This window comes from Ammospiza caudacuta, chromosome 8 (genome assembly GCF_027887145.1).
Source record: "Ammospiza caudacuta isolate bAmmCau1 chromosome 8, bAmmCau1.pri, whole genome shotgun sequence".
NCBI classification, from domain to species: Eukaryota; Metazoa; Chordata; class Aves; order Passeriformes; family Passerellidae; genus Ammospiza; species Ammospiza caudacuta.
This window is the reverse complement of record NC_080600.1, coordinates 11,259,842-11,283,712: the sequence shown is the minus strand read 5'-3', so window position 1 is coordinate 11,283,712 and position 23,871 is coordinate 11,259,842. Positions and strand designations below refer to the sequence as shown.

Below are 23,871 nucleotides of genomic sequence, written 5' to 3'. Positions count from 1 at the left end.
GTGTTGCTTTCAATATTTTGTGTAATATTTTTTTTCTCTTATTTAAAAAACTGATCTTTTAAACTTCAACATTTTGTCCATTGTTCTCTTTTCAGCTGTTGACAGTGTTTTGAAGAGAATGACAATTATTGGTGTTATCTTGTCTTTTCGGTCGTTGGCGCAGGAAGCACTTAGAGATGTAAGAAAGAACTGAATATGTTCTGAATCATTTTCATTGTGTTTAACTTAATGGAATGGTAGGATATTTGAACCTAACTGTTCAGGAATGCTTAAAACATTGTCATCTTAAAAGGTTGATGACATGTGGGTAAAATGGCAATACTCAGTTGTAACTGAACTTGGAATTGCAACTTGGGGTGAGGGAATCTGTTTTTTGAGTACTGTTCGGAGAACTGTTGCATTAAAACATCAAATTTAGTTTAGATCATGTTTTCTGTGTTTACTCATTTTAAAGCCTTTTATTTCTCTCCTTCATTGCAAACTCTTATTAGGCTTTAATGTGTTAAATCTACAAACAAATTTAAATGTGTAAAGTAAAACCCATTAAAAAGGAAAATAAGCCCAGTAAAATAATGGTAGTGTCTAACTCATAATTAACATGGGAAGCAATTTTTCTCATTTTGTGCATATTTGTGTCTCTTAGGTCTTATCCTACCACATTCCTTTCCTTGTAAGTTCCATTGAGGACTTCAAAGATCACATTCCAAGAGAGACTGACATGAAGGTAATGTTTGGCTGAAAGGCTGGTAGAGTAGTTTTGGAGTTAACTGAAAATACGTAAGCAACAAGACTTTCATGTTTAGTGTTGAACATCCAGACACAAAAAACACTCTTTTTCTTTTTTTTTCTCCCATTTTCCCCCCTCTAAGAGCTTAGTAAATGTGGATCTGCAGCTTCTTAATGTTCTAGGGAAAAAATCACAACCAACTGATAGAATAAGTACAAGTCTCTCTCTGCCTGTGATCACATTTGAGAACTTTGATAGACTTAAGAACAAAATTTATCAAGTGTTAAAACAAGACAAGGGGAAGAGTGCTGAGCTGCTCCACACTGTGAGCAGTACAGCTGGTAAAACAAAATATTTCAACACTGTCTGGGTGGTTGGAGTTCTGTGCATGTAATAGTGACAAGTCTGATTTTTAACTTAAATTGAATTTTTTTGTAAACCCACTGTATGAAATACTTGTTTATAAATGCTGTATTTGTAGATGTTGGCTGATGCTTTAGATCTGGTAGAGAAAATATGTCAGTTTCTTTTGAACATGAGAGAAAGATGTAGAAACAGCTAATTGGAAGTCAGGGTGTTGCTTTGGAGGTAATGTGGGAAAGTATATGAGTTTTGTTTGGCTTGACACAGCAAAATTACCATCTGGTTCACAAAGTACAGACACAGCTGCTCAGTGGAGGTTAGAAACAAACAAAATCTACAGTCTCTGTCTAACATTTGCCAAATCTCTGAAATTCCTTAGTGCCTCAAACTCATTTTAAGCATGACAGCAAAAACTTGCTTCATCATCTTGACATGAAAGCCTTCAGTGTTGTCTTTCTTCTGGTCCTCAGGTGGCAATGAATGTATATGAACTGTCATCAGCTGCTGGATTGCCTTGTGAGATTGATCCAGCCTTGGTAGTAGCACTGTCTTCCCAAAAATCAGGTAACAAGTTCCAACTTCAAAAATAAAAATGTTAAAAAGAGAAAAGAACTGTTTAAAGTGCTGGGTGGAAACTTGTGTATCTTGACTCCTTTGTTTTCCTTCAATCAACTTTATAAAGGGCATAAGAGGATTAATTACTTGTGCCTGCTGTTTGTTGGTGTTAGCTTGAGAATCTCTTCAAATATGCATGAATGGATGTGCTGACCTAGAAAAGGATACCAGGTAGATGTAGAGGGAATTTAATGGTGAACACTGCTGTAATTCAACAATGACAATAAGAGTGTCTTGTGAACAGCTCGATCAGTTCTGTTGCACAGATGTGTGACAAATCTGTCAGCTAAGTGAGCATTAGGAGCTGAATGCAGCTTGTGAATTTCACAGTATTTTGTTGCCAGTGTGCCCTACAAGTGTTAACATGAACTTTACAAGGGAAAACAGTAAAATAAACATGTTAGAGAATTTACATTTATCACGCTTCCTCTTTGTTGCTTTAAGGCACTGCTGTGTAAGCTTTTCAGTTTTGTTTACTCTGGCATGTTCAAAGACATGAATTAAGACTCCTGAGTGTTTTTTGATGGTCTTCAGCTTTTTTCCTATCTTCCTTACTGAGCATTTCATGACTTTTTTTCCTCCTGATGTGCTCTGGATAGTTGATGTTAGAATGAGACCATGAATATTTAAAATGGTATATAAGTTGTTTGTTCTTACTTCAATTGTAGTTATTTTGAGAGGGGAAAATACTTTTCAATATTTGAATTTAAGTCCCAAGCACAATTTCTTTGTGCACATAGAAAAAAAAAGCAACCCAAAGTGTATTTGTTCTATATACATTATATGTATAACATACAAAAGTATACTATTGTTAGATATCTGGTATCTAAAATGCCATGTTAAATAGATTGTTTTCATTGTGGTACAGCTATGAAATGTTTAAGCTAGGTCAACAAAGAGAATTTCTGTATATTCTCATAATGGTTTATGATCTTGTATTTTGATTGCTACCTTTGGAATTTGAAATATTTTGCTTTTATTCACTTTTCATAGACATAAATTCTGCATGTCAGTAATTGCTGACTTTTTAAAAACTGATCTTAGGCTAATGGGTGATAATGCTGCCATTTTTGTAAGCACAAATTGACATGAGCGCACCATCACCTTCTGTCTTTTGCCAAAGGGAGATGCAAGAGAAGTTCTTCCTAGCTTACAGCAATAACTGGATTTATACCAGCATGAAAAGATCACTATTGTGTTCATCATATTAAAGGCTTACTAACTAAATCATGAGAAGTAATAGCATGGCAGTGGCTTCTTTTTCTTTTCCTGGATAACAGACTGGACATTTTGCAGCTCTGCTCTGTTTCTTTTGGCAAAATTGACATTAATATTCCTCTTTTCACAATACAAACATTGACTTTGTTGGATTTTGCTTTAAATTTCAATTTGATCAAACAATTTATGTTCTAATCTGCCTGCAGCTGAAAGGAAATATTTCAAGATTATTTCTTTAATTAAAGAACTTTCTTATTTTTGTTTTTTAGAAAACATTAGTCCAGAAGAAGAATATAAAATTGCTTGCCTTCTAATGGTCTTCGTGGCTGTGTCCTTGCCCACTTTGGCTAGCAATGTGATGTCTCAGTACAGCCCTGCCATTGAAGGTAATGTAGAGTCAGCTCAGTATTTGCTGGGAATGCTGTCTTCAAGTGGTTCTGGAAGTGTCTTGAATACATTCACCTTTAATATTTAATTTAACTATATTTAATTTTATATTTGTATATATTATATATATGTTTATATTTATATATAAACATATTTTATATAGAAAATTATATTTTATTATATATATTTATATTTAATTTTATATTTGATTATAGTGAACAAATTAAAAAAGCAGTTAGGCTTAATTCAGGCAAGTTTTTCTGAAAGTACTTTAAAAAACATTTACTTAACTCTTGTCTGAGATGACTTTCTGTGAAAAATTAGTTTGGTACTTGAAATTTTCAGAATAGTTCAGACACTGCAGGGGGCAATCTTGTCCTAACATGGAATCATTCAAGCACACATTCTGCATTAATGAGAGTGACACTATTTAATATAAAATATTCTACTAAGTATTAATGTTTTCATAATCTTTACATTGGCCTTGGGCCAGTCACACAAGGTGTCCTTTATATATTTTATGTGCTGTGTTCATACTGCCAAGCATAAAATTTTGGAAACAGAATCTGGAAGGTGTAAGGGGTGAACAGAATTATTTCCTACACAATAGTTCAGCTTTATTATTTAAGAAAAAATAATCTTTGCCTCAACAAAATTCTTTGCACGTAATCCACAGTTTTCTTTCTCTTTTTAAGTTGAAAAAAGGCAGTACTGTTCAAACACACTCAAAAGTCACCTTTTGGCTCTTCAAGCTGTTTCCTTTGTGATGTGTAACATGACTCACATAAAGACCATGTTTATACTGCTTCCATTCACTGGGATGCATGTTTTCTTTAATTAGTTTTGAAACTTGCATTATTTTTAATATGCTCAAAAATTGTAACTCACAAAGTAAGTGTAAACTGGGTTCTGAATATTAAAGTGCCAGGAAGATAGAAAAAATTTTGAAGGCTTTCTGTGTCACTGAATGTAGTATGTAAATCATGTTTTTTAGAGACACAGGATTGTTGTTTTACATGGGATTAATCAGCCTTTTCTTCAGTTTTGAATTATTAGGGATCTGTTGACTCTAGTTGCATTTTAAAACAGATAGCATAGACATCTCCAGTTGTGGAAAATGTTAGATAAATCTGATGTATGAGTAGAACTTGAATAATGCTTTGAAAATCAGAGAATTTTAAAGTTAAAAGGTTTTTCTGATGAATGGGGAGAGCAATCTGTAACCTGTTTTCTGTTATTTGTGCTCCTGTACTATTTCTGTTGCTCTTGGCAAACTTTTTCCAAGTCATGATACTTGAATAAAAATCTTGGAATATAGGTGAGAGCAGGCAATATCTAATGTAATTGATGAGGTGCATGGGTAGAAACTTCCTTGTTTGAAGATTATCAGGTTGGCTGTCTTTACTCAATCCAAATGAACTTTTTTGTATGTATGTAAGATCACATCTCTTAAAAAATTACCTATAGTTTTGTAAAAGAAATCCTCTGGGAGCACTTCCAGCTGCCAGTTTCTCCTTCAAAGGATCTTACCAACTCTAGAGTCTCAAAACCTGCAAGGCTTGCCAGGGGGGCAGTACTAAAAGTTTTACTGGTGTTTATATTTTCACATTTCCCCCTCTGCAAATTAATTGCTAAGAAAATGACAGGCTAGCTGGAGGCTCTCCAGCAGGTTAAATTTCAGGTGGGTTTGGCTTCCTCAAATTTCCTCTCTTCCCAAAACCCTCAGCATGCTAAAAACATGACTATCATGTTTTTAGCAGGCTGCAACAACAGATAATTCTTCTGTTGAAGATAAGCAGATATTCTTCTGCCTGTTTTATATCATGTAGCTTAAAAATTCCAGTTTATGTGGTTTCATTTACATTAAATAACTCTTAAGATGAAGTCAGGCAAAGCCTTGTTTCAAAGTGAGCTCTTAAAATATAGTTAATAGATGACATGAAGCTGTGGCTGGAGAGAAGTTACATCTTGCACTCAAATAAGCCCATATTAGAAGTTGTTCTGTGAGACATGGCCTGTGTATTACATAATTTTTTACTGAGTGAGGTCTTATTGAGAGGAAAATGTAGCAAAAGGTATACATAAAAAATGTTCACTCTACAAAAATAACTGAACAAACAGAACAGACTTTGTCATTCCTGCCTTCCCTGTATAATACTACTTTTTCTTGTGTTCTACCCTTATTGTAGAACATCTGGCTTGAAACACTTAATATAAATGGTATTTCCAGAATGTGAACTTAATAAATTCTGCTTTATGAAGTAAATTCCCTGGACAAATCCTGAATTAATCCATCAACGAGTCACAGATTTGAAGGAGTTTCAGCTTTCTAATCTGGCTAGGCATATCTCCCAAAAACAGACAGTGCTTGGACAGCTGTAGCAATGTCTGTATTCCCTCTGTCTGCTTCAAGATCAAGTCTGTTTCTTCCACTAGTTCCAGATAAAGGCTCAAAGTCTTAACAGACCTTTACTTTTATTTCCAGTACAGAATTTGAACTGCTAGTCGAATACCAGGCTAGAAGTCTAATTTATCGAGAGGGTAGAATAGAATACTAGTTTGCAAGAGCCCTGGTTCTTTTCTAAATATTTGAAACCTGTTGTGAGTTGGAACACAGCAGTTCTTTTGCTGAATTCCCTTGTTGATGCTTTTTCTACAGCCTGAGACATAAAAATGAAATCTCTTGAATAAAATGAGCCTCTTCAAAGACAAATACAAATTTGAATCAGAGTTAAGCAAAACAGATTTTCTTGACTGATGTTCATGTAAAAAATAGGAGACAAAGTTGGAGTATCAAATGTGGGGGCCCTGCTGAAGGAGATCCACAGGGATCTTCTCTGGGACCTACAGGTCAGCATATTCACAGACCACCTGGATGGAGGGGCTGAAGAGTGAGGTCAGAAAAATCTATGTATCATGTGAAGCTGTTGAAGATAATATAGGAATGAAGAGCTGCAGAGAAGTATGATACTGAGTGAACTGGGCAATAAAATGACAGCTAAAAGTACTTTTAGGTAACAATAGTGATGTGCATGGGGAAAAAATTGATTTTTCTCATGTGGAGTGATGGGGTCCAGCTGACCTCACCATTCAAGCATGAACTTGAAGTGACTGAATGAAAAGATGAGCTCATTGCTCAACAATGGTCAAAAAATAAGAATCGGCATGCTTGAGTACTTGTTAACTCCTTCAAAGACCACCTCCTTTTCATATGTTCACGCTTGCCTAAGATACTTGCTCAAGTGTATATTAATTTTGTATTAAAGTGATATATTTGACTTAATTTGCCTGGAAGAAATACCAGGTTTACTGAGTTCTTCTGCTCTTTGTGAAAACTGGTGTCATTTAACCATCTTCCAGGGCTCTGAAGCCTGGGTGAACTTTAGGCAAATGTTACATCTGAAAGTGAGCAATAGAACACCTTTGTTCTTGAGTACCTGCAGATCTGTCTGAGTGATACTGTCTGGGCATGAGATGTTCATTTACACAGAGGGGAAATAGTCAATTAGCTTATGAAAATCCTATCTTTTTGGCCTAGTCAAGTGTTAACACTTTAAAGTTTTGTAGAAACCAAATAAACTTCCAATATATCCCTTATTTCTAAAAGCCCCAGGTTGTTTCTCAGGTTGCTGTGACCATTAGGAGATGGAAGGCAGAGGTGTATTTTGGTGACTTTCCTGATAGCAAGTTTAGTGTGGAAGAGTTCCTTGCTCTCATTATGTAAGATGCTAAAAGTCCTCCTTTCATTGTCACAAGTCTCTTTAGTATTTGGTGATATTTTCCAAAGAATACTGCCTTTTCCAACATGGTGCTGAGTTGTTTTGAATGTTTTTTGTTTAGGGCATTGCAACAACATTCACTGCTTGGCAAAAGCTATCAATCAGATTGCTGCAGCTCTGTTCACCATCCACAAGGGAAGCATTGAAGACCGTCTCAAAGAATTTTTGGCTGTATGTATAACTTTATTCCATTTATTAAAATGTACTGTTGGTTTGGGATGCAATGCAATTGATTTAATAGAAACTGCTTTTGGTGCACAACAGACTATTTTCTATATGTTTCTATATACAAGTCTATACATAGATTAAATTTTGCAATAGTTCTTTAAAAACACTTGTGTGTGATGTTGGAAAGTTAGAGGAGCAAATCAGAGCAAGTGTCATAATTTTTTTCAGTACAATCTTTAGTATTTTAGCACATACTATTTCTCACATTGTGTGGCCCATGAGTGGGCAAAAAAATATTCAATGCATACAAAATCAAAATTCTGTCTAGCTGATTTTTCCCATGATATACCGGATACTTTATTTAGTTACCTTCTTTGAAAAAGTAGGATAAACTTCAGGTTTGAATTTTATCCTTCAAAAGGTATTGTACCTTTTGACATGCCTGCTCTTCTTAAACATGAACAGCCAGGTAGCAGCATGTTGCAGAGGTAGTTGGGAAGAGGAAATTTTTTTATGCCTCAGAGTAGACTGAAGATGAAAGCTACTGAAATCCTTAGTGATGCTTAGGAAAAAAAATCAGAAGTTTTTAGGTCATGGTGACCTGTTTTAAATACATTTTGGTGTGCTGCTTGAGTAGAAATAATTTTTTTTTTAAATGACTCCTGATTAGGCAGTACTTAAAGGAAAGGAAAGGTTAAAACACAGCATCACTTTAAATAAAAAAAATTACTATTGATTTTGAGTGGGTTTTGATTTTTCTGTTTGACATTAAAATATGTGGAGAAAAAGCCCCTTCCTCTTTATTTTAGGTAACTTTCTGTAACTAGAAGTTCACAGAAACAATCTTTCTCTTTTTTGGTGGAAATTCATTGCATTTTGTAAAACAGAAAAAACCCCTTTGGCCATTGACCTTGTCTAATGCAAGTGCTGGATGTAAAACATGAAAGAGAAATGGTTGTATCAAGTTGCATACATTTGACAAGTGAAGAAAACCAGTATAGTTTCATGTGATAAAAACACTTTTGGTATGAGGTTTGCATTCTTTCAGTGTTTATGGACTGCTTTCAGACCACTGCTTTTACTGCACAGACTATGACTTGATGGTTCAGATATTTTGTTAATCTTTCTTTTTTAACACTTACTGTTAGTCTGAAAGAAAAACAGTTCTCTTGAGAAAGAAATTACTGCTGCTGATGATCTGCTTTCCTGTCCAAGTTAATTAAATATGAAAAAAACCTTAGGAGGTTCTTTAATGCTGATGAGTATGTACTGTGTATCTTTTGAAGTACACATATTAACTTCATATGAAAAATTGATTCATGACAGTTTTTTCAAGAAGAAGGTTGTGAAAAAAGCTGTTTTTAAAGTTAGTATTTTAATTTAAAATCCTTTTCTGGTAGACATGTTGTTTAGGAATGTTGTGAAGGCCGAAATGATGATTGTACATCTGAAAGTTGGAAGGGGTTTCTTTCAAATTTCTATAAGGCATGAAAACATGGTGTATCAAGGCATCTAACAAATTAACTATTTTACTCTATTTTATTCTGTGATCCTGAGCTTGTAAATACCTAAGTACATGTTAGAAGTTTTTAGGATGTCTTCTAAAACTAGGATAACATGGTTGCTGATGGCAATGCCGTTTTCAGCCTAGAGATAATATTGATATGGGGGGGTAACATAAAAGTGGATCTTTATTGGAGCTGCAGGGACAGTTATGGAAAAATGTCCCCAAAAGCCCACAGAGGGTGAATACAGTTTGTATAACTTTAGCAAATTAGCATAATTGACAAAAAGCATCAATTAGGAGGACAAGTGGTGATGCAATCACCCCCCATCCTGGTTGAGTTCCCTCTCTGGAGCCCTCCCCTTGGTACTAGCTGTCCTTTGTTTATGAAAACGTGTCTCAAAAAGTTGTTCTCAACCCTGGTAGCCAGGAAGAGCCATGATAGCGCAGGGGCCTTGTGCCCCCAGGGCTTGGAGCTCTGGAATAAGTTTTCTGTCTGGGGAAAGGGCATAGAAAAGAACTGGCAAAATGAGCTAGAATACAATAAGGCTACAGAGCTCCAAATATATGTGTAAAGAATACAGAGAATACATAAGGAAAAAAAAGACAAAAATCAATAGTCATCATTTCCCCCCTTTTAGAGACTAACAAGACACTACCTTCTCTAGTCTCTACTCCATATTTAATCCTACCACCAGTTTACACAATTGGCTACACAGATGCTAACTATAACTACAGCTACTATGAATATTTTTTCGTCCAGGCCCAGTTTGGCAACAATGAAGTGAGTGTATACTGAAGGTATATTGATAAAGTATTATTCATTGACAGTTAAGATGACATTTCTTCAAAGCTACTTCTGTTGCAAAATGGGTAAAATTTCAAGCAATAAAAATTTCTATCACTTAAAACCTTACAAAAATGTAGTAAGTTGAAGTGTATATTGAGAAGGACAGAAGTGAGATGTTGATCTCCTGGGAGTTGTCATTGATTTCAGGAGACATCGTAATTGTCAACCAGTGATTACAACAAAAAGTTCTCTGCAATGAATTAATTCACTTTTTATATTAAAATAGCATGTGTCATTAATTAAACACTATTAGGAATAAGCCAATATGGCACATTGAGACTAAAGGCCAGTGATGGTTCATGTGCTCAGGATTACTTTCCTTTGTCATTATTAGTACAATGATGAGTCCATTGGCTTTGTCTAACAAAACAGCAGAAGCTCATCAATGCTTTGTTTTATTTATTGCTTTGAAATACTCATTTTGTATAGCTTGCATCATCCAGTCTACTGAAGATTGGCCAGGAGACAGACAAAACAACTACAAGGAACCGAGAATCAGTTTACCTACTACTAGACATGGTGAGCATTTGTGTGGTTTTTTTTCATTCCCCCAATGTGCATTTGTTACTGCCATCATCCTTTATTGCTCAGAACATTTTATCATGTTCAGATAATTTTCACTGTTTGCTTAGTACTTACCATACATGTAAGAATCAGTGTTCAGAGTGTGTAGGAGAGAATCCTCTCTGCTCAGAGGATTTCCTCTCAGTATCTTTTGGAAGATAACTACTTATATAGGAAAGCTAAATACTTGCTTTGAGAAGCAGTGAGTTTAAATGTAGGGAGTTTAAATTTAAGGGGTTTTGTAAGTTGGGGGTTTTTTTTTGTATGTATTTATATGTAAAGTTGTGTTTAGTTTATTATAAGTAGATAGTATCTGGGGAAATACTATCCCTAAAAATATGCTGTACATATACTAGGGAGAAGCACTGCTATAAATTTGGTGCAATTTATTTTCACTGTGAAATATGTGAGTGGTAATGGGATGCAGGCTGGAAGGATCTACATGAAACAGATTATCAGTAGCAGGCAGCAGAAGATGCTCTGCAAAACCTTGTGTTTCTGCTATTTTTCAGATTGTGCAGGAGTCTCCATTCCTGACAATGGATCTCTTGGAGTCTTGTTTCCCTTATGTCTTGCTGAGAAATGCATACCATGCTGTCTACAAACAAAGTGTTACATCCTCTGCCTAAGTATCTACTTACTGGAGATAAGACATAGCACGCATCTGTGTGGCCTCAGTTTTATCTGTAAACTGTGGAGCTATTTTACTCTATGGCCTGATGAACAGTTTTGTGAATTATAAATTTTTTCCATAAAGTTGTATTCCTAAACAGTGGTTTCTTAATATGGTTGTACTACAATATAAGCTTGGTTGATTTTAGGTTGCACACTTACGGAAAATTTCTTTTCTCATTCCTTTCTTTATTTTATTTTTTTTTTAACTTTAGAGCACCAGTTATGTTTTAAAAATACTACTTCTGCTATATGTTTTTTGATATTGATCATGCAAAACAAAAATTGCTTGTTTATTTCCAAGAAGAAAAATGTATGTAGTGATTATTTTACATAGAGTAGCTTTCATCTGTGTGTAAATTATTTCAAATAGGGAGAGTTACAAACTTGTACCTATTGTTCTTATTGAAAACAAATATTGGATGTGCATTTCTGTGAAGTAATTACAGCATTTCTAGTTTTATTTTGAAACGTTCACCAATCTCCGTACTATGACACTATCTAACATTAAAAATGTTATAGGACTGCTTATCCTACAGACAGTGATCCTCTCCCAATTCTCTTAAACAACTGCAAGTGGTGGTGTTTGTATAAAGCATAGTGGAAATTTTTTTTAAACTAACTTCTGTGGTGCCCTATTGGCATTAACACTACCATTGTACCCTGCTGTATAATAAACATTCTTACACATTTATCATATATTGATAAAATGTTAGCCCTTAACCACTTTTTATATGTTTTAAATTTTTGAAATTCAAGTGTACCTTCCATAACATACAATAAACACTAGACTGTATTATCTGTAGGTGAATTATTTTTAATATAAATGTTATCCTAGTATTTTAAGCTTTAACTGTGCTGTTGTGCATTGATTTACATCTCACAGTTCATTAAATATCAATACTTAGAGCTTTTATGTGAAGACTTCTTTTAATCCTTCACCTTTTGCGATAGCAAATCTTGTAAAAGGATGGAAGAAGGAATTAAAAGCAATGTTAAAAATGTCACTTTAGTGCCATTATCCTTTAAATCTTATTTTTACATAATAAAGCAAGAAAAGCATTTATATAGTATGTAGTTATGCCAGTTGTACCCATAGAAATAAGTGTATTGTTAAAGTATGAAACTTGAAATACTCCTAGAAGGGGCGAATGTTGCTAAAACCGTAACATCAGGCATGACTGAGACAGATGTATAATAGTCCCTTTTTTATCAGTCATGCAAATTGGCCTTGCAGGGTAGCATGGGCTCATTTAGCCTGAAAGCTGACCAGATGGTTGTGCTCTGTAATCCCTGATGTATAAAGCTGTGTGTTCCTCAACAGGCTCTGGACATTGTATAGAGCCCCTGTTCTTGGTGCAACTTCTGTGCATGCTGGTAACTTTTTCTGTTATGAAAGAGCTGTTGTGTGCTCAGTTACAATAGCTTCCTCTGTCCAGAGGAAAAAAGTACTGGAATAAAATTGTCCTAAGGAAGTAAGACAGTACATCTATATTTTTCCTAATTATGCATTTTATGTTCTAACTATGGAAGTGTTTTTAAACTGATAAGTTAGTACCATAATGAAGAAGTTTGTTCATAAAGTAATTAGGTTGAATGCAAGACTTATGAGTTCTTAAATATTACTCTGTAATATTTATAGTCTAATACATTCAAATGTTCTGATTTCAATTAAGATTTTGATTTTGATGTAGCCTTTTGTGGGAAAACAATGCCTGTTTTCAAGATGGATTCTTGAAAAACTCAAGTTTAAGAAATAACTTTTGTGCCTTTCATATTTTAACAAAACAATTATATGTGTCTATTTGCCTCAGATTCCAGATTTCTGCTGTCTGTGATGTTAGTGAACCAACAGAAAACAGGTAATCAGTGATAAACAGGTAATGAGTTGAGTATCTCTGCAAGAAGCTGCTTCTGACACAGTTGGATTAGATTTAGGCATGAACCTTTTAGACATTTCTGTGGGAGTCCTTACATGTGTCTGGCACAGAAATCCCTGAGGTGATGCCTCTTTAACTACACTACTCCTTTTTAACTTGGGCAAGATCAGAACAAACCACACAAGGGAAAAGCTGGGGAAGAATCATGTGGACTCATCCATGTGTTGGTTGGATTTGGGCAGGGCTGGAAGGGTTTCCTTGTTTTGTTCTTGCTGTATTTCTGTTGTTCCTGCTTTCAGCTGAGCAACCACAGGACTGTTTAGGGTTCAGCCTGCTCATGGAAGGCAGAGCACGTCAGGTCTGGTTCTCAAGGCAACCTGTGTCCATGCACTGCACAAACTGTCACAAGCCTGGTGGAAGGAAGATAGAGAAGGAATTTTTCCTCTGGAGCCTGCAAGACCATGTCCACAATTTAGTAAGTTCAACACTTGCCACTGTATGTGGAGTCATCTCAGGTGGCCTTTTGTGCCATTACAAACAAAATGTGTTTGTAATTCCTGGAGCACGAAGCACAGATGGCTGGGCTGAGTTGGCCCCATATGGAGCCAGTTTGGATCAAATGTCTGATTCATGGGGGAGGGTTTTGCCTCATGTGAGAAACAGTGCAGAAGAAGAATGTCCTGTTGCTGCCCACAGAATTATTTTTATAGTTTAAAAAGATCTGTCTGCCAGGACAAAAGATTATCAGTGAAAGCAAGGGCTACTCCTGAACCTTTTTTTGCTGTAGTAATTTGATTTCTATATAGGAAAAGGAATTGGTAGCACTTGGACTGTACCACTTTTTTTACACTAAAAGGCATTCTCCCAGAAAATGTTGGAATGAGGCCAGTGATTTGAAGAAAGATATGAGCCTTCTTCAGCAGGTCGTCATGGGCTTGTATGAATTGAAAACTTATTCATTCCAGATTCAGGAATTTCAGACCACAAGTAAATATGCTTGGCCTCTAAACTGCATTTTTTCCAAAAGCTTCCCTTGTCCTGAGATTCAGCATTGTGATTCATACTAAAAACCAAACCCTCAGTTACTTACTAGTAACTTACAAATTCCTTAAGGTCAGGTATGTCTGAACTAATTATGTATTTTTTCTTTCCTGTGAACTGCTCCCTTGAGCTGAATGAAATGCCAGGCTTGGAGTTTAGGTGTAGCAAGTCATCCTGTTCAATCAGTGAAAGAGATTTTTTTTTTAGACATAAGCTTCAAATTGGTTTCACATCCAAATTCAAGCATCCTTTAACACCATAGTGCATTTTGGATACAATACAAGTAATTTATTGCTGTTGTATTCACTACTAAATGGGGCTGATAAACTGAGGACTGGAAGAATACAGGGAAGTGCTTCCATTTCAGTCCTTGTGGCTTGCCCTGAAACGTGGACACAGCTGGCTGTCCATAGCAAAGTAATTGACATGGCAGCTACACACATATATGAATTGGTTTCATGGGGAGGAATGGTTTTCAGTGTTGTCAAATAACCAGCTTTCAAAAGTACTGAAGTTCTACCTGTATTCTTCTGTAAGTACAATTTTTAAAAATAATTTTAATGATAAAGCTAAATCTTCCCCTGAAAAGACAGAACTTTTTTACTTTAATTGACCACTCCTTGTATGCTTTTGCTATTTGTCATGTTACAAAGTCTGTAAATATTTGTATTAACTCATAGCAAAACCAAAATGTCCCCCTGACCTGTGTCCAAAACCATATTAATTTGCTATTAGTCATGCTTTTTCTAGCACTCCTGGGTCAAAACGACCTGTTCACTAGATATGGTGTCAGTCTGTCTTAGACAACTCAGGAAAAGAATTTGTGAGTATTACATTCAGAATGAAAAGCCTCTGTTGAGCTTTAAATGACGTAAGGGTATTTTAAATAATTTCTCATGTAGACTTTAAGGTTGTTGCCCTGCTCATGATCACAGTAATCTCATGAAGTGCCTTCTCACAAAAAGTGAAGGTAAGCAATCAAAATGATACTCCCACCTGTGTGTAGAGAGATGCGAGCTGCAAAGTTATCACAGCACAGTGTCAACCCCAGTGCTCACAGTCCAGTTCACTTCCCACTGACCACAGACTTTGCTGCTCACATCATGTGTGTACCAGCACGTGGGAAAGACCATATCACAGCCAACCTGCAAACTCTTCTTGCCCTCTCTGCCCTTGGCATTAGCCTTTGAGTCTGGCTGAATGTGAGGGAATCTCGATGGGCACTCAGTGCAGAGAAGTCTCATGTTTGGCAAAAGCAGTAGTCCTTAATACAAATTCAGCTGTCTTTTTAACAGTAAGGACACAGTCTCAGCAACAATGAAACAATTGCTTGCATAGTCACCCAAAGGAAAGAAAAGTATCACAACAAATGCATTGTAAACTGAGACTGTTGCAATTATGGTGATACAGAAGAGGATTGAAAAGACAAGGGAGGTAAGAGGGGAAAATGCTTATCACAGAGCCAGCAGAGAAGTTGGGAAAGACATTGCTCAGTGACTCTGATTCCATTTTGTGACTCTGAAGTCACTGGATGTTTTGTGGATCAAATCTATATTGTATCTCACAGACTTCAAAACCACATTTAAAAATTTCAGCTGATGTATCCTCTTTGTTCCACACTGCACATGAAGCAAACTTATCCAGCCTTAGGACTATTCGTAAATAAAGGATCCTTGCAAGTGTAAAACTTTTAGGTGTCTTACCATGAGCTTTTGTTTGCCAAGACCAAGTCAGCAGAACTGGATAGGACCATCTCTCTCATGCCTGCTTGTCAAGAAACACTAAAGGAGGTATATGCTGATTGGATTTAGTTCCATGTATGTCTAAACTGGAAGATGTTGAGTGTTACAGTGAGATCAGGTAAGTGAAAGATTTCATCTCAGCAGTTTGTTATTTTGGATAACAAATCACTTCAAAGGGCTGAGAAAGTGGGTTGAGCCTGTGGCACTTGCTTTAGAGGTAACTTTATTAGGAGAACAATTGCACCACTGTTTCCATAACTTTTTTTTTGAGTGCTAAGAAAATACGTGAACTTTTATCTAGTAAAAACTCAAAAACTAGTATCAAGGAAGTTACAATGCATTTGAATTTTATCATATAATACTAATTATTTGCTGGCTAATCCATGGTCCCCCAGGCACTGGTTAGAGGTGGTCTCAGTCCTTTGGTAAGGGGTATTGGGATCCTTCAAAGAGAGGATGGGCTCATTGGGTATTTCATTAGTCCTTAATGAGCAGGTAAAATACACAAGCTTTTCTAAGTCACAAAGAATTGATCAAGTTTCTTCCTACCCAGTTAAACTGGCAAATATTTGTATGTATGCATGTGAGCTGCCTTGCTACAAAAGGATTTGTTTTCAATTTTAGTTTGCAGGCCTGTGGCTTCAGGGAGAGGGGAAAACACAGCATTGTTGTAAGAACAAAGGTTTTATAAAGGTGGGGGCAAAAAAACCCCAAACAACACACCCTACCCTGAGAAAAGCTTTTTGGAAGGTTGGTTTTATGGAATTTGTAAAAGCAATGCTAGGGGAGGGACAGCAAAATGGCCACACTTAAAACCTGTAAATAATTCCTAGAAAAATGCCACTAGCTTTCCCCCTTGGTATTAGTTGAGCTATGGAAGTTTTTTGAGTAGAGAACTAAAGTAACTTTAAAATATTTAGTACTCAATAGTATTATCTTATTATTTAACCTTTAAAAAAATAGTTTAAAATCTTAGTATCATCAGGATATAATTGGAGAAAAATAAGCATAGTAATAATTTACTGGCTCTGATTTTTCTTATACCACAACTAAAGTGTGTATGGGATAGAGAACTCAAAGTCCCAGACTTCCCAAAATGTCCCCCAAATCCCTTTTGAGGGGGGTAGGGCTTCAGCATAGCTGAATACTTCAAAGGACTGTAAATCATTAGATATGCTGTGGACTGCTGCAAGGGTCTAAAAGATCTGGTAAGCAAGTAAAAAGCTTCTACAGAAAAATAATATTTTCTAAGAGATTGGACACTTATTTTAGACTAGACTGTGGATTATATTAATGTATAATGGCTTCACACTGAAAGAGTGTGTGGATTTATGCTCATAGACCACCTGCTCTTCCTTAATTTTGGGATATTTTTCTACTTTCATTGCTATCTCTCACAGAAGTAAAAATAAAGTGGCAAAACATGGAACAGCCACAGCAGACACTTCAGCCTCAGTAATTCTCCCCAATTTTAAAGCTTTTCAGTAAATCAGAGATGGGATGAGAAATTGAGTTGTGAAGTTAAAAATAAGCAGCCAGGAGCTACTCATGTGAAAAGGCCAGCTGTGCAAGGGTCTGACAGAGCACCAGTGAGCATACAGGTAAGGCAACTGGGAACCTTCGTCTGGGAGAATTAATAATTTCTCTCTCTGGGTTAGCTTTTTAACATGAAATTGTTTTTACAGGGCTAGATTTCATAGTTTTCAGCTTGCTGGAGCACGTGCTGTTTGTATGGCTCAGCAAGTGTGTAAGGAGCTCTCAGGAGAGGTGATTCTTCTCCCACATTTGTTGAGGCTTCCATAGTGAACCCTAAGAGATCCCAATGGCTAAAAACATGAGTAAAAATACACAGAAACTGGACTCGCTGCAATTTATAGGTATTACTTGATCCTTGGTGCATCACACCCAATTAGCTCCCACTGAAATGAGCAGTGAGGCTGAGTTTCAGCACCTGGTGATGGTGGGCTGGTACTGCAAAACTCAACTGTGTATACAGGGCTTATTTTTAGGCATGGGTGTGATTGATTTGGCACTTCATACTGCAGGGCACTGCTAATAAATCTGGGTAAGCAGTAGCAGAGGCAGGCTCAGGCCATGGAACCAGAGAGGCTGTAAATCTGAAATAGTGAATTTATGGTTTAACAAAATTAAATTCAGAGTGGTTATGGCCTTTAAGCTAGGCCTCTCAAGTTCTTTCTGCAGAGCCAGGCTAGAAATGCTGTGTAATGTGTAGGGTATTATAGACCTCTGTGGGTTTGGGGTTTTTTGTCTTAAACTCCATCTGGAAGCAATTATAACTTGGAGAGGGTTCAGTGGATGTGGTTGTGTCTCTGTCGTGGCCCACAGTGGGAGAGGAGGATGTATTTTTTATTATCCTCGTGGTCATTGTAATAGGGTATAGCGATTTGTCACATTAGAGTAACAAATTGAATGCATATTGAAATCGAATGTCTGTACATAATGCCACCATTGGTGCTATCTCACAGTCATAAACACTTGAGCAGGAGTTTAAAGCAAATAAAATTAGAAAAACCTGTATGTTAGCAAGCAAAGCAGCCAAGCATCCTCCTCTGTGTCCCCTCCCATGCAGCAGCAGGACAACCAGTGGAGCAACAAGTGCCTTCAGGACACTAATTACATGTCAATCAGTGCTGTTAAGTGACTGTGGATGGTTGTGCATCTTTGTCCTGGGAAATTGGTACATTAACACGATGAGGAACAGTGGAATTAAGTGAAAGCGGAGGTACTTTACTCTGAAACACATGCAAATGCTTTCCCAGTTTGAAGCCCAGGAACTTAGGTACTGACCAACTTTTATGGCCTCTGAATTTAGGCAATTTAATTTTAAGCTATTTTAATGTAGGCAATTTAATTTAATTTTTCTCCAAATTTAAGATGTGCTCTCATTTTTAAGAAAAAAATGGTAGTGTCATCCCTTGCTTTAAGTGACTGCACCCTTGGTGCTAAACCAGGGCTCAGGAAAGCTGTTGGCATTGTAATTCAGCTGCACAAGGAACAGGAGTATTTCTGTTCCACCACAACCTCTTGGCTCACACCTGCACGATATTTTACAGTGAAAATGAGCTGGGAGAGTTTGGGGGAAGGTTGCTAAGACACATCAGGAGGTTCAGCTTTCTGTCTTCTGCTCTAAGTCCCTTCAGCTTAGTGCTTTGAGAAACTTGCAACTTGCAATACATCTGGCACTGAGTTCCTACAGAAGCATTCAACCAAGTTCCAGTGTCCAGGTGGAAAATCAGCATTGCAGGTAGCAAATTTCAGTATTGAGAAGCTGTAAACTCTGACATGACCATAAAAATCTGGGAAAAATCCTAAACAGCAGACAAAATCACTGCAAAATGAGACTGCTGTGGGAGAGATGTGCCAGTATGTGTCTTTGTGGATAGACTTAAAGCCTGTAATACAAAATTGGCATAAGGTTGTCTTTGAAAAGCATGTCAGTTAGGTTTCTTGGTGTTTAAAGATAAAGCAGCATATTTTCATAGTCATACTACTAATTTTACCCATAACATGGATGCAAGCACTGGGCAAATAGGTTATTTTTTCTGGGAATTCAGGCACACTGGCAATTTGAGAAAATATTACTATGAAAAAAAAATCTAGAAGGCATGCAGACCCCAAGAGCAAGGGATAGTTAATAATGGTCTGTCCAATAAAAACAGCCTCAAATATTAGAGTCTAAAAACTGCATTAAAAGAATCTTTTCTTCCTTGCTACTTCCATACCATCCATGGAGAAGCCTGAAAGATTATTAGAATAAGTTAAGAGTCCCCTGTGTTTTATCTTCCTGAGGGAGTTGTAACAAGACCCTGGCTGAAACAGGAAATATACAATAAATCCCATTTTTATGACTCTGTAAGTCAATGATTTTATGGTTTTAGTAACAGGCATGTAAGAAGTATTTTAAGGTTTATTTTTCAGTGAGTTGCATGGTTGTTTTTGGTTTGTGGTTTAGTGTTTGTTTTTCTAAGGCAGTGTTTGTAAGCAAATTAAGTCACATGTAATCCTGAGATTGCCAAAGAAAGATTGAGGACAACAAAAACCTGTTCTAAAGAAGTATTTTTCTCAGCTAGTTTTATTCTTGGGCATGTCCTGAATAGGTACAGTCACACCTGCACGTTTTTTCCACCTGGAATGGGCAGGACCAGACCATAAAGAAGGCTTGGTTTACAAACAGCAGCCCACTGGGTCCTTGGGCAGCCTGACCCAAGGGATGATGGAAGCTCCCCAAGCACAGAGTGAGCTTGCATCTTCTGTAAACACTGCCACAGGTCACTGGTCTGAGGGGTCTGGCAGAACATACAAGCTCAGAGTGGAGAGATGACTTATTTAATGTCACCTAGAGCTTACAGACTAATGCAGGCTGTTCCCTCCCAGTGCTAATGAAGTTTATGGTATCTAAAATACAAATGTGCCTGCACACAGGCCTCTGCATCTTCAGGGCCAGGAAAAACAACACCCTTCTTCTGCTTTTTTTTCCCTGATCTCTGATTTTTCCTCTCTGAAATTCATAGAACCATACAATGGTTTGGGTAGGAAGGGACCTTAAATATAATCTCATTCCACCACCTGCCATGGCAGGGACACCTCCCACTATTCCAGGTTGCTCAAAGCCCCTTCCAACCTGGCCTTGCACCTTTCCAGGGATGGGGCAGCCACAGCTTCTCTAGGCAACCTGTGCAGGGCCTCATCACCCTCACAGGCAAGAATTTCTTCTAATATCAGCCTAAACCTGCTCTCTTTCATTTTGAAGCCATTTCCTTTTTTCCTGTCACTTCAGGTTTGTTTTAGACACATACTCATTTCCCAGCCACTTGTAGACTATGGAATTAAATGCATCCACAGTAAGTACTTAGTATCTCTCCTCTTAGAAATGTAAACACAGATTTGTTGATCTGCTGAGCTCTGCCCCAAGCCAGAGTAGGTGGGACATGTTTTGAGCTGGTCCTTCACCCTCCCTGCCTCCTCTGACCTATGAGCTTATAAGCTTACCCCTTGCTTATAGAGGTAAAATGCTGGGGTGTGTGTATGGGGATGTTTCTTATCTCTAAAGGGAGACTGTAACACTTCAGGATAGAACTGATACCAACAAATACACTTGGGACTGCCTTGACTGCAGCAGGTTAATCTTGACCAAACCTGTATTTCTTACTCTTTTGTGTTTCTTACTATTGCAAAGAAAGCTTCAGATTTCAGTTTTATTTTTTCAATGAGGTCGCATTTCTATATTTCTCTCCAGTAGCATAGTTCCAGCTTGGATTTGAAATACATGTATTTCTGTATTTCAAGCCATGAAGTTTTCCTGATGGACAGTTCTAACAGTGGAGCTGAACATCAAAGCATCTCAGAAAGCCAGCTCTTGCTTCTTAAGCCTGTTACTGTTTATCTGCCTCCTGCAAGAGAAAAACAAGGGGTGGGGGAATAGATACTGCGTAAAGGAAAAAATAACAAAGAAATAAATTAATGCCAGGTGTCTGGAAGCAGTTCCTTACTTAGCTTCCTTTTGGGAAAAGGTGAAACAAAAAACTCCACAATCCCTTTTTATTTCCTCTGCAGCCCTCCTTATTCTGCTCTGTTTCTGTATCCCCAAATAAAGTTGGTTGGCCATTCCCAGAGCTGTGAGGGTTATCCTGCCACCTCCTGCTGAAATCCATCCTCATGGCACTCCAAGGTAACCAAGCTGGGTTTTTTTGGGGTTATGGATGAGTAAGTTGGACCTCAGGCACTATGCACTATTTTAAGTTACTGTGATACTTGTAGGGAATAATAATAACAACAGTAATGATGACAATAATAATAAAACAACCAACAAGTTTTTCTATAATTTTTGTATGAGCTACTCTAGAAGCAAATCCCTGCCCTAGGCCTCAAACCCACTGAGTTCTTGTTTATTCTAGGAAATGACTTTGTGTGATACTATGGGCTGTATTATTATTCTTTAAATGTATAGGTTTGTACCAACCCCCAAAGTGTACCACAAAACTCACAAGTATGCAGTGCTGATCTCAGTCTGCTGCTGCCTGGGCACACTTTTATTAAGAAATTCTTACTGGTCATGCATGACATCAAGTTGACAGAATGATGATACCATAATTTGACTAAACCCTTTTGGAGTTGTCCAAGATAAGGAATTTGATTGTTGTCACAACCCAGCCTCAGAGTTTTAGCGCTGCCCTTGTTGATGGAAGCTGTAGGAAGAGATTTTTTCTTCATAAATCGTAAGGAATTGGTGGAAGAGAAGGGGGTGAAATTCCTGACAGCACTGTGGTAGCACCCAGAGTAAAAGCTACTTTGTATTTTGAGACTGGTGGAAAATTTCAGGTACCACAGCACATGCTTTCTCAGCTAACATACACACTCCTGAGTCACCATTTTCAGTATGCACACACATTATAGTTCCAATTAGCAGCACTGGTGTTGTGCAGCAACTGCATGTGAAGACAGAGGGTAGGTTGGTAGCTTGCTCTTTTCCTCTAGCCATTTTGTTTTCCTTCTAGTGTAACTCTACCTGCAGAGCAGAGCACTGTAGCTGCATTCTGATAGCATGAAACCACTGCCCTCCTCTTCACTGTCTCTTTTTCTGTTTTACTAGACTCCTCCTCTGTTAAAAAAGGTGTCAAGGCTGGCCATAGTGCTTCTGTATAACAGAAAATACCTTGGCAGACACAGGGGGTGTAAATGTTTGGTTAAAGTAGCAATGTTTCAGGTCAGTAATCAGACTGCCTAGTTCCAGCCAGAGGTGGATTTTTACCACCTCGTTTAAGCTGATTTATAGTGGAAGCATGAAGAGGTAATGAATGCAGACAGCCCTGCAGGCCAGCAGCCCCCATCCTGCTAGCAGCCCATCCTCTCCCAGGCACCAGCTGCACCAGGAGCTTGCCAGCAGGGCAAGTGGGCAGTGCTCTGCCAGCTCAATGCATGGGAGGTATCAATGTTCACACCAGCACTGGGAGATGTGAAGCCACTTTGTATAGGAATGTGTTTTAATGTTTGTGATCTCATGGGGATGCCAGCATTTGCTGTTCTGAAAGAATTTTCAGTAATTTTACTCTTTGAGTAAAGAAATACAAGGTCATCTCATGTAATCTTGTAGACTTGGGACTAAAAAATTAAGCTTATGGACTTCATAGTCTTATTGCAGGCATAGGAATATTCACTATTATCAATGCTTTTTCCTGCAAAACACAGGAAAAATTTATGCAATTATCAATTATCAATCTGGAAAAAAGTCCCAAAGATGGGACAATTTCATAGTGAAGTAAAAAATATGTTAATTCATGTCAATAGGTGCTTTGCATTGCTCTGGCCTGTTTCCCTGGACTCACTCTCGGGGATGCACTGCTCTCACACTCACTGCTGTCAGGTGTATTCAGTTCCCACCACCTGGGTAAGGTTTTTATTACACCACATGGTTTTTAAACATGTATTCTTTTACACTGCTAGGGAAAACTCAGGCCTGAGGCTTTGCTATGACTAAATTTGAAGAGCTAAGAGGATGAGTAAACCCAGTTCTCTCTAATTCCCTCTGCAGAGGAGCAAGCTTCCCTTTACAGGTAAAGCCCTTTCCCTTTCCTTTGGCTACTTGGCAAGCCTGGATGCAGGCACAGGGTCATGGGTAGCCTGAGTGATGCCTCCTAAGGCTGTCACATGCACATGTGTGTGAACATTTCTGCCTCCCTTTGAGGCCCAAATTTTCTTCTAGGAGTGCAGGGAACAAGGTTTGGGTCTTTGAAATCAGCACCTGCAGTGGTGGGCAAATAAAAGGTACCTGTACTCCACTGGCCACATCACAACTCCTTGTTTGCTTGGCATGTGCCTTTGCTGGAACAAGGACATCAGCAGCTGAGTTAAAGGGATTAAGGTTTCATCTGCAGTCATAAAGTGAAAAACTTCAGTAAAGCCTTCTAGGCTTAGACCCTGTGTTTGTGAGCCTGTATCCATGGCTGCTTTCACAGCTTGTTCACATTTTTGGTCTGATTTCTGAGCACTGGCTTGTGGTAGGTGTGTTTCTACTCAAAGGTTTGATTTAGGGGCAGAAGCTGGAATAATAAATGTGTGATTGACCAGTTGCTCGTATGTTTATAACTGGAAAGAACTTATTCAGCTAATAAATGTCAGCTTGTGTTCTCTGTGCAACCTGGTCCAGTGGAAGGTGTCCCTGTCCCTGCAGGGGGTTGGAACTAGATTATCTTTAAGGTCCTTTCCAACTCAAACTGTTCTGTGATTCTACGATTATATGAGGGCACGTTTTTTCTGATCAAGTCAGAACTCCTTTTGCTGCACCACTGTTTTGCGAGGTATCTTAAACAGTATCCAGCCTCTTCAATTTTTTAAACCTTCTGT

The 23,871-nt window shown here is 37.6% G+C and overlaps 1 protein-coding gene across 4 annotated transcripts in view; it reads left to right on the top strand.

Moving 5' to 3' along the window:
* Nucleotides 1-12,624, top strand: part of NCKAP1 (NCK associated protein 1) — a 53,583-nt gene extending 40,959 nt beyond the window's left edge. For 3 of the 4 annotated variants that reach the window (XM_058809834.1, XM_058809832.1, XM_058809831.1), the window contains 7 exons: nt 96-178; nt 644-724; nt 1,561-1,654; nt 3,193-3,309; nt 7,151-7,260; nt 10,041-10,130; nt 10,688-12,624. In XM_058809834.1, the coding sequence (XP_058665817.1) occupies nt 96-178; nt 644-724; nt 1,561-1,654; nt 3,193-3,309; nt 7,151-7,260; nt 10,041-10,130; nt 10,688-10,804 (692 nt within the window). In that variant the 3' untranslated portion in view covers nt 10,805-12,624. The remainder of the gene's footprint in view (nt 1-95; nt 179-643; nt 725-1,560; nt 1,655-3,192; nt 3,310-7,150; nt 7,261-10,040; nt 10,131-10,687) is intronic. The other variant, XM_058809833.1, reaches the window with a different exon arrangement.
* Nucleotides 12,625-23,871: the final 11,247 nt, after the last annotated feature.